Below are 12,728 nucleotides of genomic sequence, written 5' to 3' on the forward strand. Positions count from 1 at the left end.
TTCTTTCAGTTTCTCCTTTTCCCAAGGATCCCCGTGAGTGTACAGACTGTCTATTCGTCCTCCTAGGAGTGTATTCGTCCTCCTATGCCAGCAACTATAACCAGGGAGACTATAAGACGTTGTAGATTATTCCTGGTATAACTTCCCTCGTCTGCATCCTTGTTGTTCTAGGTGTCAAAAATTGACATTAACTGTCATATTTGCCCTGATATGGCTAGCATTTTCCAAAATACAGTTTTAAGTGTATGGTTTACTTATTATCCACAAAAGCGCAAATAGTTTTTGACCTGTCAAGGTTTGCATAAACACAAATTACATAGACCTACGTTACATCATTGATTAAATAAAAGTTTACCGGACCCACTGACTGACTGGCCAGGTTTTATTACATGTCATAAAAGTGAACCCTTGCCAGGGAATAATAGGCTTATTGTAGTAGAATACATTCTTAATGGTACCCTCTAATTAACACCTGACACAAGGGATGGACCGTTTGGGTGGTTTATCATTGCGAAATCAACAGTCAACAGACCATGAAATGTTGTTTTAAGACTGTAGGCGAATAGAGAGCAACCCGTTTGGGTTTGTGGTCAGAGACGGTGTTATGCAGTTAGTGTATTCACGAAATATCATGAACTTAATAATAGATAATTGGTTATATTGTCCACACACAGGCGGACTGGGGCAAAAAGAACCCTAATGAATTCCTTCTTAAAAACTTCATAGTGTTACTAATTAATTTGGTCATAGACAATAAAAGGTGACTAAATGTTTAATTTTAGATAACGTTAAATAATTTCTAGAGAAATCACTACACAAGTTCATATCACAGGTGATTCCAGAGACAAATAGTTTATCAGATTCTAGTTTATGAAAAGCATTAAATTCCAAACAAACCAATCTGTTCTCTAATGCTCAGGAATTATTACCACTTACATACCATAGTTTGAGATGTCGACTCAGGAAGCCGACCTTTCGATTCTTATAAGGCTCAGGACATTGACAAGGGGTACGCTTTAAAGTTTGGGTGTTATTTTAGCACATGGCTAATCTCATGTGACGTGTTATTACAAGCTGGTGGTTGATGGAAGTGAACACATCGCACACTGAAGCCGACCGTGTAAAAACATGATCAAAACAATCATATGGTAAACACATTTAAAAGGGCACTGATCCAAAGCAATTTCCGCTCACTGGTTGTTATTGCTTTTCTCCCCTGAGTACCCGGATGATATCCCAGTATTTTCGATTGGTTCGTGACCTTTGCTGCGCAACCCGCATGCGCAATTGATCATATAGGTGTAGATTGATCAACAAAAATAAAATCTTTTTTTACTCGATAATACTTCTATCATTTTTATTCTAACAAATGAAAACAGTTTGAAGTTTGATCATCTGCCAGTGGTAAAAAATGTCAGGACTGAAAAATAACGAAGTCAATGTATGTGTCAGGGTAGAGACTGCGATCTGGTAGAATCGGAAATTCTACCAGTAGAGATTGCGATCGGAGTCTCTACCAGTAGAGACTGCGATCGGAGTCTCTACTGGTAGAATCTCCGATCCTACTAGTAGAGATTGCAATCGTAGTCTCTACTGGTTGAATCGGAGATTCTACCAGTACATTTTCCAATTCAACTGGTAGAAACTCCGATCCTACTAGTAGAGGCTGCAATCGTCTTCAACTGGTAGAAACTCCGAGTGATCTGTGGGTAAACAACAAAGACACTTTTTCTGAACAGTACTATGCATTTTATTCAGATATAACACTAGACTGTTTCCGCTTCTACAGATATATTAAGGACTAAAAATACAAATGTGACTTGAGAGATCATATTACAATATACATATATTACAAAACTGATTACAAGCAAGATCAATTGCATAATCAGTGTTTTCCTAGGCATAAAAATTTAGAAGTCATCATGAGAGGGAGTCATGGACATGTTTTTGGGAGTCAACTTCTTTCATCAAGAGATCAACTGTTATCAGGGTTCGAAATACCCCATATATTAGTGTGCCATGGCACGGTCATTATTGAAATGGCACGGCTAAAAAATGTCCTCGGTGCCCTTTTGACACGCCCGATTTAACTGACATAACTCACATTTAGTCATACACATATACACTGACAATTTTTATAGCCCTCAGAAGAAAACCAATCAAGATTAGCAAATGTGGTGAGGAAAATAGAATATTATTTGTCCCTCCGTTGTCTTTGAAGCTATGTTGCTGCAACTGGTACAAACAACTTGGTCGAAATCGGACGGTTGGTTTCAGAGTTAGGGGTGTTTGAAACGTATTTGAGGGCTTTAAATCGTCGGAGATTCTACCAGTAGAGACTCCGATCGCATAGGTTATTCCATATAATCGTAGTCTCTACCAGTAGAGACTACGATTGCAATCTCTACTAGTAGGATCGAAGATTCTACCAGTAGAGACTACGATCGCAGTCTCTACTGGTAGACTCCGATCGCAATCTCTACTGGTAGAATCTCCGATTCTACCAGATCGCAGTCTCTACCCTGACATATGTCTATATATTTTGTCTTATAATCCTAATTATTATATTGTCATATATGCATGCATTTTGAAACTTAATAAAAAGCATACGATTATACTTATAGCGTATTTATAACATGACTGTAATATCTAGACATTTTATAGAATGCCAACATGAATCATATTTCACACACACCTTAGGTATGACCTAGTGTATGTTGTCTGTCTCATTACGGCGAAAACAAATGATTCTGTTGAATGCTACCGCAAATGAATAAAAACAAAATACAAATATTAGAAATAAAACCGACTAAAGTCTGCAACAATGTCAGGTTATTACCTTGTTCGAGGAATGTATCCATCAATATCCACATAGGTTTATTCCCGATTTTGACAGCCTCAAATTTGATCTAGCCAGTTATCCCAATTTTGACAATGAACTTTGGTACACTTGTCAGCTCTTCTTGTGTCCGTTTTTTTTACATTACTGGTAAGGATATAGGAACCAATAGAGCTTTGGTCTGGATGTGTATGCTGTTTGTCCTCTCTTCTGACAACAGTCCCATCTGCTGTTGTAGTGACTGAGGCTGTTGTCAGGCACTGATATCTCCATATAATGGTACCATTCTTGTTGGCAGTTCGTCTCGTATTAGTTCGTATTAGTGTTGAAGAATTTTACTTGTTCTGTACTTCTCTCAGGTGATTGCATTTACATAACTACCCTTAATTGGTGCAGCTAGTTATCCCAGGTTTGAGAGCGAAACTTCGCGAATCATTGACCAAGACGCTGTCAAAAATGTAGGGGTGTCGCGATAGGGGTTTACTGACGATACGATACGCGATACATGCTTGCGTGTATCGATTCCTATTTTGAAACTTTATCGATTCAATTTTTATGCTATATCCATCTCCTTCAAAGTCTTTATAGTAAAATTATACGAGACAGCTCCGATAAATAGATGTAGCTAGCTTTACTTAAAAAAATAGGTTGGAAACTAACAGCTTTTGTGATTGGCTAGACTATTTTGATGGACCAATCAGCGGGCGCGTACGTTGCCGGTAAGGTAATGCTATGAAAAGGTGCGAAAATTATGTATTACACCTTAAAATCGTGATACGTATCGTATCGTGAGATTGATGTATCGTGACACCCCTACAAAAAATGGGACACTACCTCCACATAAAGGAACAATATGCCATTGATCTGCAGCTGACAAAGAATCCTGTTTCATGTCAAGTGTCTTTTAACAGTCTAATACCTGAAAAAGGGATACATCGATTCAGTTTTCACATTGGTGTATAATCTCATTGGTCAACTAATTGCATGATGTCCGCCATTCTTTAAAAAGGTAATTTAATTAGCCAATAATGAGCATTTAATCCACTTGTGTTTTTCTTGGCTTGGTCATCTCCTCCCCCACCCACCCGTACCATTGTCTTGCTAATTAACATGGTCTGGTGATCCTGTTACGCCTTAAATAAACAACTTGCCCGACTGGGAAAAGAGGAACACCCCCATGAACTTACTGGCGGTTAATACATTGAAGGAAAGATATTGTTTTTACACAGGTACAGGGTACAGGACAGGGTGTAATCAGTATAGATTAGTAAATCTACATACATAAACACTACCTTTTGACAAATCCGCTGTGCAAGAAAAAAGTAATTAATCAATCAGCGTGTTATCGGTTAATCCTTTGATCAATGTTTGTTTTGTATCTCAGCTGATAATTCGTCTTGCTGCAGTTCCATGAGCATATTGCATAACATGTCATACATTTGTCAAATCAGACCTTAATTCATAATGCTGAGTAGATGTATTTACTCCAGACACAATTGCAAGAATTGCGAAATGGGAACCTTCGGCGGGTAACCAGAGTGGTATTACCATCATACCTGTTATAAATTCATTAACTGACCATCAAGTGAATGATGACAATTAACATGTGTATGTTTATACCACCAAACACTCAGCTGGTTACAGCAAAGGGGGTAGTAATCGCTGAATTGCATGCAATGTTAATTGCCTGAAAAAAGTTATGGGCCGACACTGTTTGGAGGATACGAACGGAACTTCATTGTTGCATAAGAAATACATATAAGCATTGGATGTGTACTGAAGTTAAAATTGTATATACCTGAGTACATTTTCATTTGTCATAAATACAATATGTAATACACATCATATGTTTACATGGCATGATTAAATATCGAGGTAAAAAAACACAGAAATAAGATCAAATTGGAAAATTGGATCAGTCACTATGCCATCTATGCATTAAAAAATCCGAAAAGCATATACACTGCTTGTATACTTTATTGCAATCAGACAGGAACTACTGGGGGTATTCTCAAATACATGTAACAGCATCTGATGAGCATCCACCCTTCCTAATGTCCCGCTGTTTGGGTTGAAGAAATTTTGTCAAGGTGGCCAGAAGCCCAGTCCCTGTGTCCGTCACGGTTGAGGGAGCAGATACCGACAAGCGTGCAGTTTGGTTTGGTAATTAGACTGTTGGCGAGAAACATTAATCGCTCTGGATCAGTTCCCCTCTTATTACATGGGGATATATACATGTAATGAGAAGAAGCATGAAAGTGTACATTCGATTTCGAAATGGCTAATGCTCAACTTGAACATAAGTTTATTCCCACACCTCGTTGGTGCAATATGCCGAAGGCCAAAGACTACCCACGACGATACCGATACCTGGAACGACATCTTCAAGAACTGAGACACAAGTTTCAAAATGGAATGTTAACTGTTAGACAGTTTGCTGATTCAGCGTCTCTTCTTTCACATCTTTAATATATTTATAATGTACTTATAAATGTGTATGTATATTTATAATTATGTAATATTTTGAAACATTTCATAATATGATGTAATATAACTATTTATAATTCCTGTAAGATGTAGCATGTTGTAACCTGATTAAATAAAATCTGTCCATATAGTCTCCCGTTACCACTCGTGGCTTACGCCTTCTATGTTTTTTATGTGTTTTATATTTCAATGTTTATATGCTGAGACTGAAATGAAACACTATCTTTATACATATATTTGGCTCGTTTTTTCATTAGGTGTGCTCTCATTCGCATAATCCGGAATATCCTCTTCTATCAACATTTGTAGGCCTATCATTGTCTCTATAATCCAATGTTAATTTGCTAACGGACGGGACATCAACATTTCTCTTAACTCATCTGTTTGGACCAAAGTTCGATAGAGGGCAGTTTCCATGCATATTCTCACGCCGTTATCAAGATAACAGTTACTACAACCAGGTGAACAGAAGTATATATGCATAGTGACTAGCAGCAAATTAACACCAGGTAATTCAGCAAACTAGCACATCGTTGGGGCCAACAGGAGAGTAAGATCAACAAGTCTAAATCCACCTCTTTGTCCAAGTGATGGAATCAATCAACATTCAATCAGCTTGTCTATCCTGAACGTTGTACATCGGAATGCCGCTCTATGCAATAAACATGGAGTTGTTATCACATAAGTGGTATGTTTCGTTGTGTATCCCCATACTGTTTACTGCAGTATAAGTGAAATCTTCTTCACTTTGCGAATGGCCAATCTTTTGAAGTTGATTTAAGTTCTACTTAAGTAAACTGCTACCTAACAGATTCATCTCAGATTAAAACATCTCATTCCAAAGTCGTGTTTTCTATTTCAGGTTGTAAGAAATACTGAATTTTTACATATTAGATATAAATCTGTCGGTACCAGTTTGACGTGTCTGGTCATGAGTTAACTAACATAGTGATTATATATTTTTGACCATTACATGTGTCATTCACACGTTATGTATGCCATTCTAATGTTCTCTGATCCATTTCATCATACAGCATTTATTTCATTCAATGTTTTGAAGCTCATATGAAAACATGAAAAATGTTACTGTTCCAGTTCCTTTTGAAGAGTGAAATTATTTTTGTTCTCGGAGTGTTCCAACCAATATAGTCATTATGGTTACAATCGGCCTGATTTTAATTAATACCTATCAATTTAGATGTTATACTAGCGTGCATGCACCCACACCCACACAAAACATCCGTAATTTGTGAATTCTGTTCGGACGATAAAGAAATATCTAATTTGATAAGAATCACTCTATAAATTATCTTCCCTTACTCTGAGAGAAGCATGGCATTATTCGTTCATTTTTTAATAATTTTATCTGCATAAAAGAAGGTATTATCAAAAATGTGAAACAAACTTCCGTATACTACCATTTCACAAACATTGCGATATTAACCATGGAATAATGTTAAGTTTAGTTTTGTTTTCAATATGTGAGGTTCCTCATTCACACATACATACAAACTGACAGCATAACACAAAACAATATGCAACCAACCCAATGTAATACACTACAATTTTCACCGCCTGTGCATACCACACTGTTGACGAATCTCTCAGGTGTGTTAGAGCGATAATCACATCGCGACATGATTTACAAACCTACAGCTCAGCAGATTTTAATAACTTACCGTTTTAATAAGAAAAGCAAGATTTATGGATGTCAACTTCTTTATTGTGAATAACACGAAGTTTCGGAGTGTATGCTTGCTCCTTCATCAGGTGAAAATCAGGTCACAGTAATGTATTCCACTTCTTAATGCCCATCAAAGATTTAACTTACTTCCAGAGGCTTCTTTAAGAGGCATAAAAACTTGTTAATTAACGAGGCAGTAGGTCTTGTTAATTGGTGACTCTTAACTGCCTTGATTCACTCATCAATCAACAAGGGATTAGGTCCTGGGGCGTGCAAAGAACAATAATTTACTATCACCCACCAGTTATCTCCCCTTGTGGACATTTCCAAAATTGTACATTTTTGGAAATCTCATATTTCCAAAATTGGCAACATTGTTCTTGAATATGTCATGTTCTTGCATATTTCATGCAATTCGAACAGCAACTGTTTGCGTTTCTCCTTTTTAACACATCCTTGCACTTTGCTATTGCTAGAAGACTCTGAAAATTTACTTAGGTAAATAGGTAAATACAGTTTTAGCACACAGCAAATGCTTATATGTATCTCTTATGCAACAATGTTGAACAACAGTTCTGTCCGTATTCTCAAAATAGTGTCGGCCCATAGGTTTTCATATGTAATACAGCAATTAATACTCCCTTGTTGTAACCCGTGTTAGGTGGTATAAACCTACACATGTCATTTGTCATCATTCACTTGATGGTCAGTTAATGAATTTATAACAGGTACAATTAGTGGTAACACCACTTAGATAACCCGACAAAGGTTCCCATTTGGCATTTCTTGTGTCTGGAGTAAATACTCAACATTATAAACATCGATCAAAGGATTAACCCATACTTTTATCTTACACAGCGGATTTGTCAAAAGGTAGTGTTTATGTATGTACATTTACTAATCTAAACTGAATACACTCTGTCGTGTCTGTGTCTACGTAAAACAACTTCCTTCTTTCAAAGGATTAACCGCCAAGACATTGATTCTCATTATTGGCTAACTAAATTACTTTTTTGTAAAGAATGGCGGACATTATGCAATTAGTTCCCAGGTATGCTATCTTGGGTTACCAATGAGACTACATACCAATGTGAAATACCTGAAACGATATATCACTTTTCGTAAACATGTATTAGACTGTTAAAAGACACATCATTTGGAACAGCTGCAGGTGAATGGTATATCACTCATTTTTGTGGATATTGATGGATACATTCCTTGAACAAAGTAATCGCCTGACATTATTCTTATAACTCTAATCTGTTTTAATTTTAATAATTGCATTTTGTTGTTTTTTTCATTTTTCGTAGCATTCCACAGAATCATTGTTTTCGTCGTGAAGTAATGAGACAGACAACATACACTAGGGCGTGTGTGCGAATTATGATTTACATTGGCAAACTATAAAATGTCTAGATATTCCAGTTATAAGTATAGGCAGATCGCCTGATTTTTATTTAGTTTCAAAATGCATACAAGTATGATAATAAACTAATTAGGATAATAAGACCAAACATAAAGACGCACGTTGACTAGTATCTACATACTGGTGAGTGGACGTTTACCACGTGAATGTAGCAAGAAATTTATTGGGCAGTATTGTCACTTCGACCCCCACCTCGCTTCCAAGGAAGAAATCGTTATGTTACAAGTTGTGTCATGCCAAATCCTGTTGGCCATGATTCAAATACATATTTAACTACGAGTAGAAAGTAGTTTCGATTTTCTAACTTGATGAAAACAAACCATAATCTCATTAATTCTTTAACAGACTTTAGCCCGTGATGTTACGATTATTAAAAAAACAGCCGCCAGTCTGAGAATAAATGCTATTTAGGTTTGTTTTCACCGAGTTACAAAATCAAAACTACTTTCTACTGGTAGTACAATATGTATTTGATTGGTGTCCAATAGGATTTTGCGTGACATATCTTATATCATAACAATTCTCTCGAGGAAGCGAGGTGGGTGTCAATATAACACTACTTACAATATTATTGTCACTTCCACCACGACCTCGCTTCCGAGAAAGAAATCTTTATGCTTCAAGTTGTGTCATGGAAAATATTTTTGGTCATCAATCATATATATATTGTACTACAAGTAGTAAGTAGTTTGGTTCTTTAACTTCCGCGAAGCGATCTGGATAAATTTAAGATATCGTTCCAAGCTTCCACAACGCTCGCTTCGCACTCACAAACATAACCCATTTACTAAATGATTTAGCACGAACTGCGGGGTCCGGTGGAAATTAGTGCATGGTGACACCATCACTCGACCCCCCAGGACGGCAACGCAACGATTGACAGCAACGCAACGATTCGTTTTGCTTTGAGTAAGTTTCGTTGTTCAGACCTTCCTTTAATGTTGGAATAAGGGCGAAAAGTAAATATAAAACAACATGAGTGATTCTACCCTCTGTGTATTGTACTTACCATTGAATCAGAGTACCAATTCTTTATTGAATGTTCATTTTACTGTGATCTGAGAAACAGCCTTCCCCCACAATACTACATAAATAATCCATGTGAAACATTGACAAAAAGAGCGAAGTTTTTGAATATAGAGTATAAGATTAAATGAGACATTGTACACGTTAGCATACAGCTTGATATTATATATGGCGCTGGATTGTATTTTCATCTTTATAATTGTAAAACGGGTCGGTGGCCCTTTGTACGAAATTAACTCTCACTGACTAGATATGCTTTGATGATGATACATATTTAAACTCAACGTGACAAATTCACTTTTCACCCACAACATTGAACACTTAAAATGTGTTCACTGCAATTTCGACTAGTCAAGTCGATAATCCTTTTCGTTAACCCTTAAAACAATCATTACTAAAACAACACCAAACATCAAAGACTACCGCCAGTCACCTTAACGACCCCATGAAACACTCATGCCGCCCCATGCCACTATTGCAATTAGCCCATGCAGAACAATAATTTACCATCACCCACCAGTTATCTCCCCTTGTGGATATTTCCAAGATTGGAAATTTTTGGAAACATCATCTTTCCAAAATTGGAAAGTCTTGGAAACATCATCTTTCCAAAATTGGAAATGTCTTGGAAACATCATCTTTCCAAGACATTTCCAAGCTTGGAAAGATGGATTTTTTTTCCAGTGTTATCAATACCACAAACACAAAGCAAACAGTTTAATGGCTAAGTCTGCAATAAATCTTAGCGGTAGTGCCCATCATGGAACGGACGATTTTCATGAGCCAATGGCGATGACGACAATTGTCAGTATCATGAAGAATACATCTTGAAAGACAACATTCCATGGAGTTCTGACATCGATCTTGTAGTACTAAACATTTTCATGCATACATATACATGAGAAAATCATTATTTGTAGAGACACTCACATGGCCATGACTAGAGGATACTCACCCGGAACGCCTCGTCACTCAAATCATCACTTTCAATCGCTGTTATCTTGATGATTTCGTCTGGCGACAGTGTGATGCTAGCATCCTTCTTGGTTATCTTATCTCTGGCAATAAAATGAATGCCAAACAATAAAAATTATATGCTCCTCTCTATATTTTATGGTCGTAAAGGGTCTAATTTTGCGCTGCCTTTGTACATTGTTTTACTATCTATTCCCTGTCAGTGAAAGGTCAATACAATTAATTCCTTCTCCGGAGTTATCTTCTCCCGGTCAGTACAAGTACAATACAACCTATTCTTGGTTAGTTTCGCTCTTTCAGAGTATACTTCGAATAACATTGTTTCAGTTCATTTCTTTGGTTCATTTGTTTTACGTCTCGATTTCAAAACTGAAAGAATACATAAACAGCAAACGACAATGTCAGTACAAAGTTCGAAATATAGTGTTAGCAGCAATAAGAGCCTGTAAAATTCATCTCCCCCAGCAGTGGACAAGCTTTCACAAGGAAGATATCAAGGGTGTAAATCTTGATACAAACGCTGATCTTGACGTAATGGAAGAAGATCCAGGTATAGTGAACCCTTCAACCAGTAATTGTATAACATGTCCCTCCTTGCATATTACATCCCTGTAAATATTGGTGAACCCTTCAACCAGTAAGTGTATAACATGTCCCTGTTTGCATATTACATCCCTGTAAATATTGGTGAACCCTTCAACAAGTAAGTGTATAACATGTCCCTGTTTGCATATTACATCCCTGTAAATATTGGTGAACCCTTCAACCAGTAATTGTATAACATGTCCCTGTTTGCATATTACATCCCTGTAAATATTGGTGAACCCTTCAACCAGTAATTGTATAACATGTCCCTGTTTGCATATTACATCCCTGTAAATATTGGTGAACCCTTCAACCAGTAATTGTATAACATGTCCCTGTGCATTGCATATTACATCCCTGTAAATATTGGTGAACCCTTCAACCAGTAATTGTATAACATGTCCCTGCTTGCATATTCCATCCCTGTAAATATTGGTGAACACCTCAACGAGTAATTGTATAACATGTCCCTGCTTGCATATTCCATCCCTGTAAATATTGGTGAACACTTCAACGAGTAATTGTATAACATGCCCCTGCTTGCATATTCCATCCCTGTAAATATTGGTGAACCCTTCAACGAGTAATTGTATAACATGTCCCTGCTTGCATATTCCATCCCTGTAAATATTGGTGAACCCTTCAACGAGTAATTGTATAACATGTCCCTGTTTGCATATTATACATCCCTGTAAATATTGGTGAACCCTTCAACGAAGTAATTGTATAACATGTCCCTGTTTGCATATTACATCCCTGTAAATATTGGTGAACCCTTCAACCAGTAATTGTATAACATGTCCCTGTTTGCATATTACATCCCTGTAAATATTGGTGAACACCTCAACGAGTAATTGTATAACATGTCCCTGCTTGCATATTCCATCCCTGTAAATATTGGTGAACACCTCAACGAGTAATTGTATAACATGTCCCTGCTTGCATATTACATCCCTGTAAATATTGGTGAACCCCCTTCAACCCTGTAAATAATTGTATAATAACATGTCCCTGCTTGCATATTTCATCCCTGTAAATATTGGTGAACACCTCAACGAGTAATTGTATAACATGCCCCTGCTTGCATATTCCATCCCTGTAAATATTGGTGAACACTTCAACGAGTAATTGTATAACATGTCCCTGCTTGCATATTCCATCCCTGTAAATATTGGTGAACACTTCAACGAGTAATTGTATAACATGTCCCTCCTTGCATATTACATCCCTGTAAATATTGGTGAACCCTTCAACAAGTAATTGTATAACATGTCCCTGTTTGCATATTACATCCTGTAAATATTGGTGAACCCTTCAACCAGTAAGTAATGTGTATAACATGTCCCTGTAATTGCATAACATGTCCCTGTTTGCACATCCCTGTAAATATTGGTGAACCCTTCAACAAGTAATTGTATAACATGTCCCTGTTTGCATATTACATCCCTGTAAATATTGGTGAACCCTTCAACCAGTAATTGTATAACATGTCCCTGTTGCATATTCATCCCTGTAAATATTGGTGAACCCTTCAACCAGTAATTGTATAACATGTCCCTGTTTGCATATTACATCCCTGTAAATATTGGTGAACCCTTCAACCAGTAATTGTATAACATGTCCCTGTTTGCATATTACATCCCTGTAAATATTGGTGAATACCCTTCAACCAGTAATTGTATAACATGTCCCTCCTTGCATATTAC

The 12,728-nt window shown here is 37.0% G+C and overlaps 1 protein-coding gene across 1 annotated transcript in view; it reads right to left on the reverse strand.

The window, feature by feature from the left end:
- Positions 1-12,728, reverse strand: part of LOC124264050 — a 120,945-nt gene that overhangs the window by 17,539 nt on the left and 90,678 nt on the right. The window contains 1 exon segment of the mRNA XM_046698767.1: positions 10,418-10,518. Coding sequence (XP_046554723.1) covers positions 10,418-10,518 — 101 coding nt within the window.

This window comes from Haliotis rubra, unplaced genomic scaffold, assembly GCF_003918875.1.
Source record: "Haliotis rubra isolate DU_JTF1 unplaced genomic scaffold, ASM391887v1 Scf905, whole genome shotgun sequence".
NCBI lineage: Eukaryota > Metazoa > Mollusca > Gastropoda > Lepetellida > Haliotidae > Haliotis > Haliotis rubra.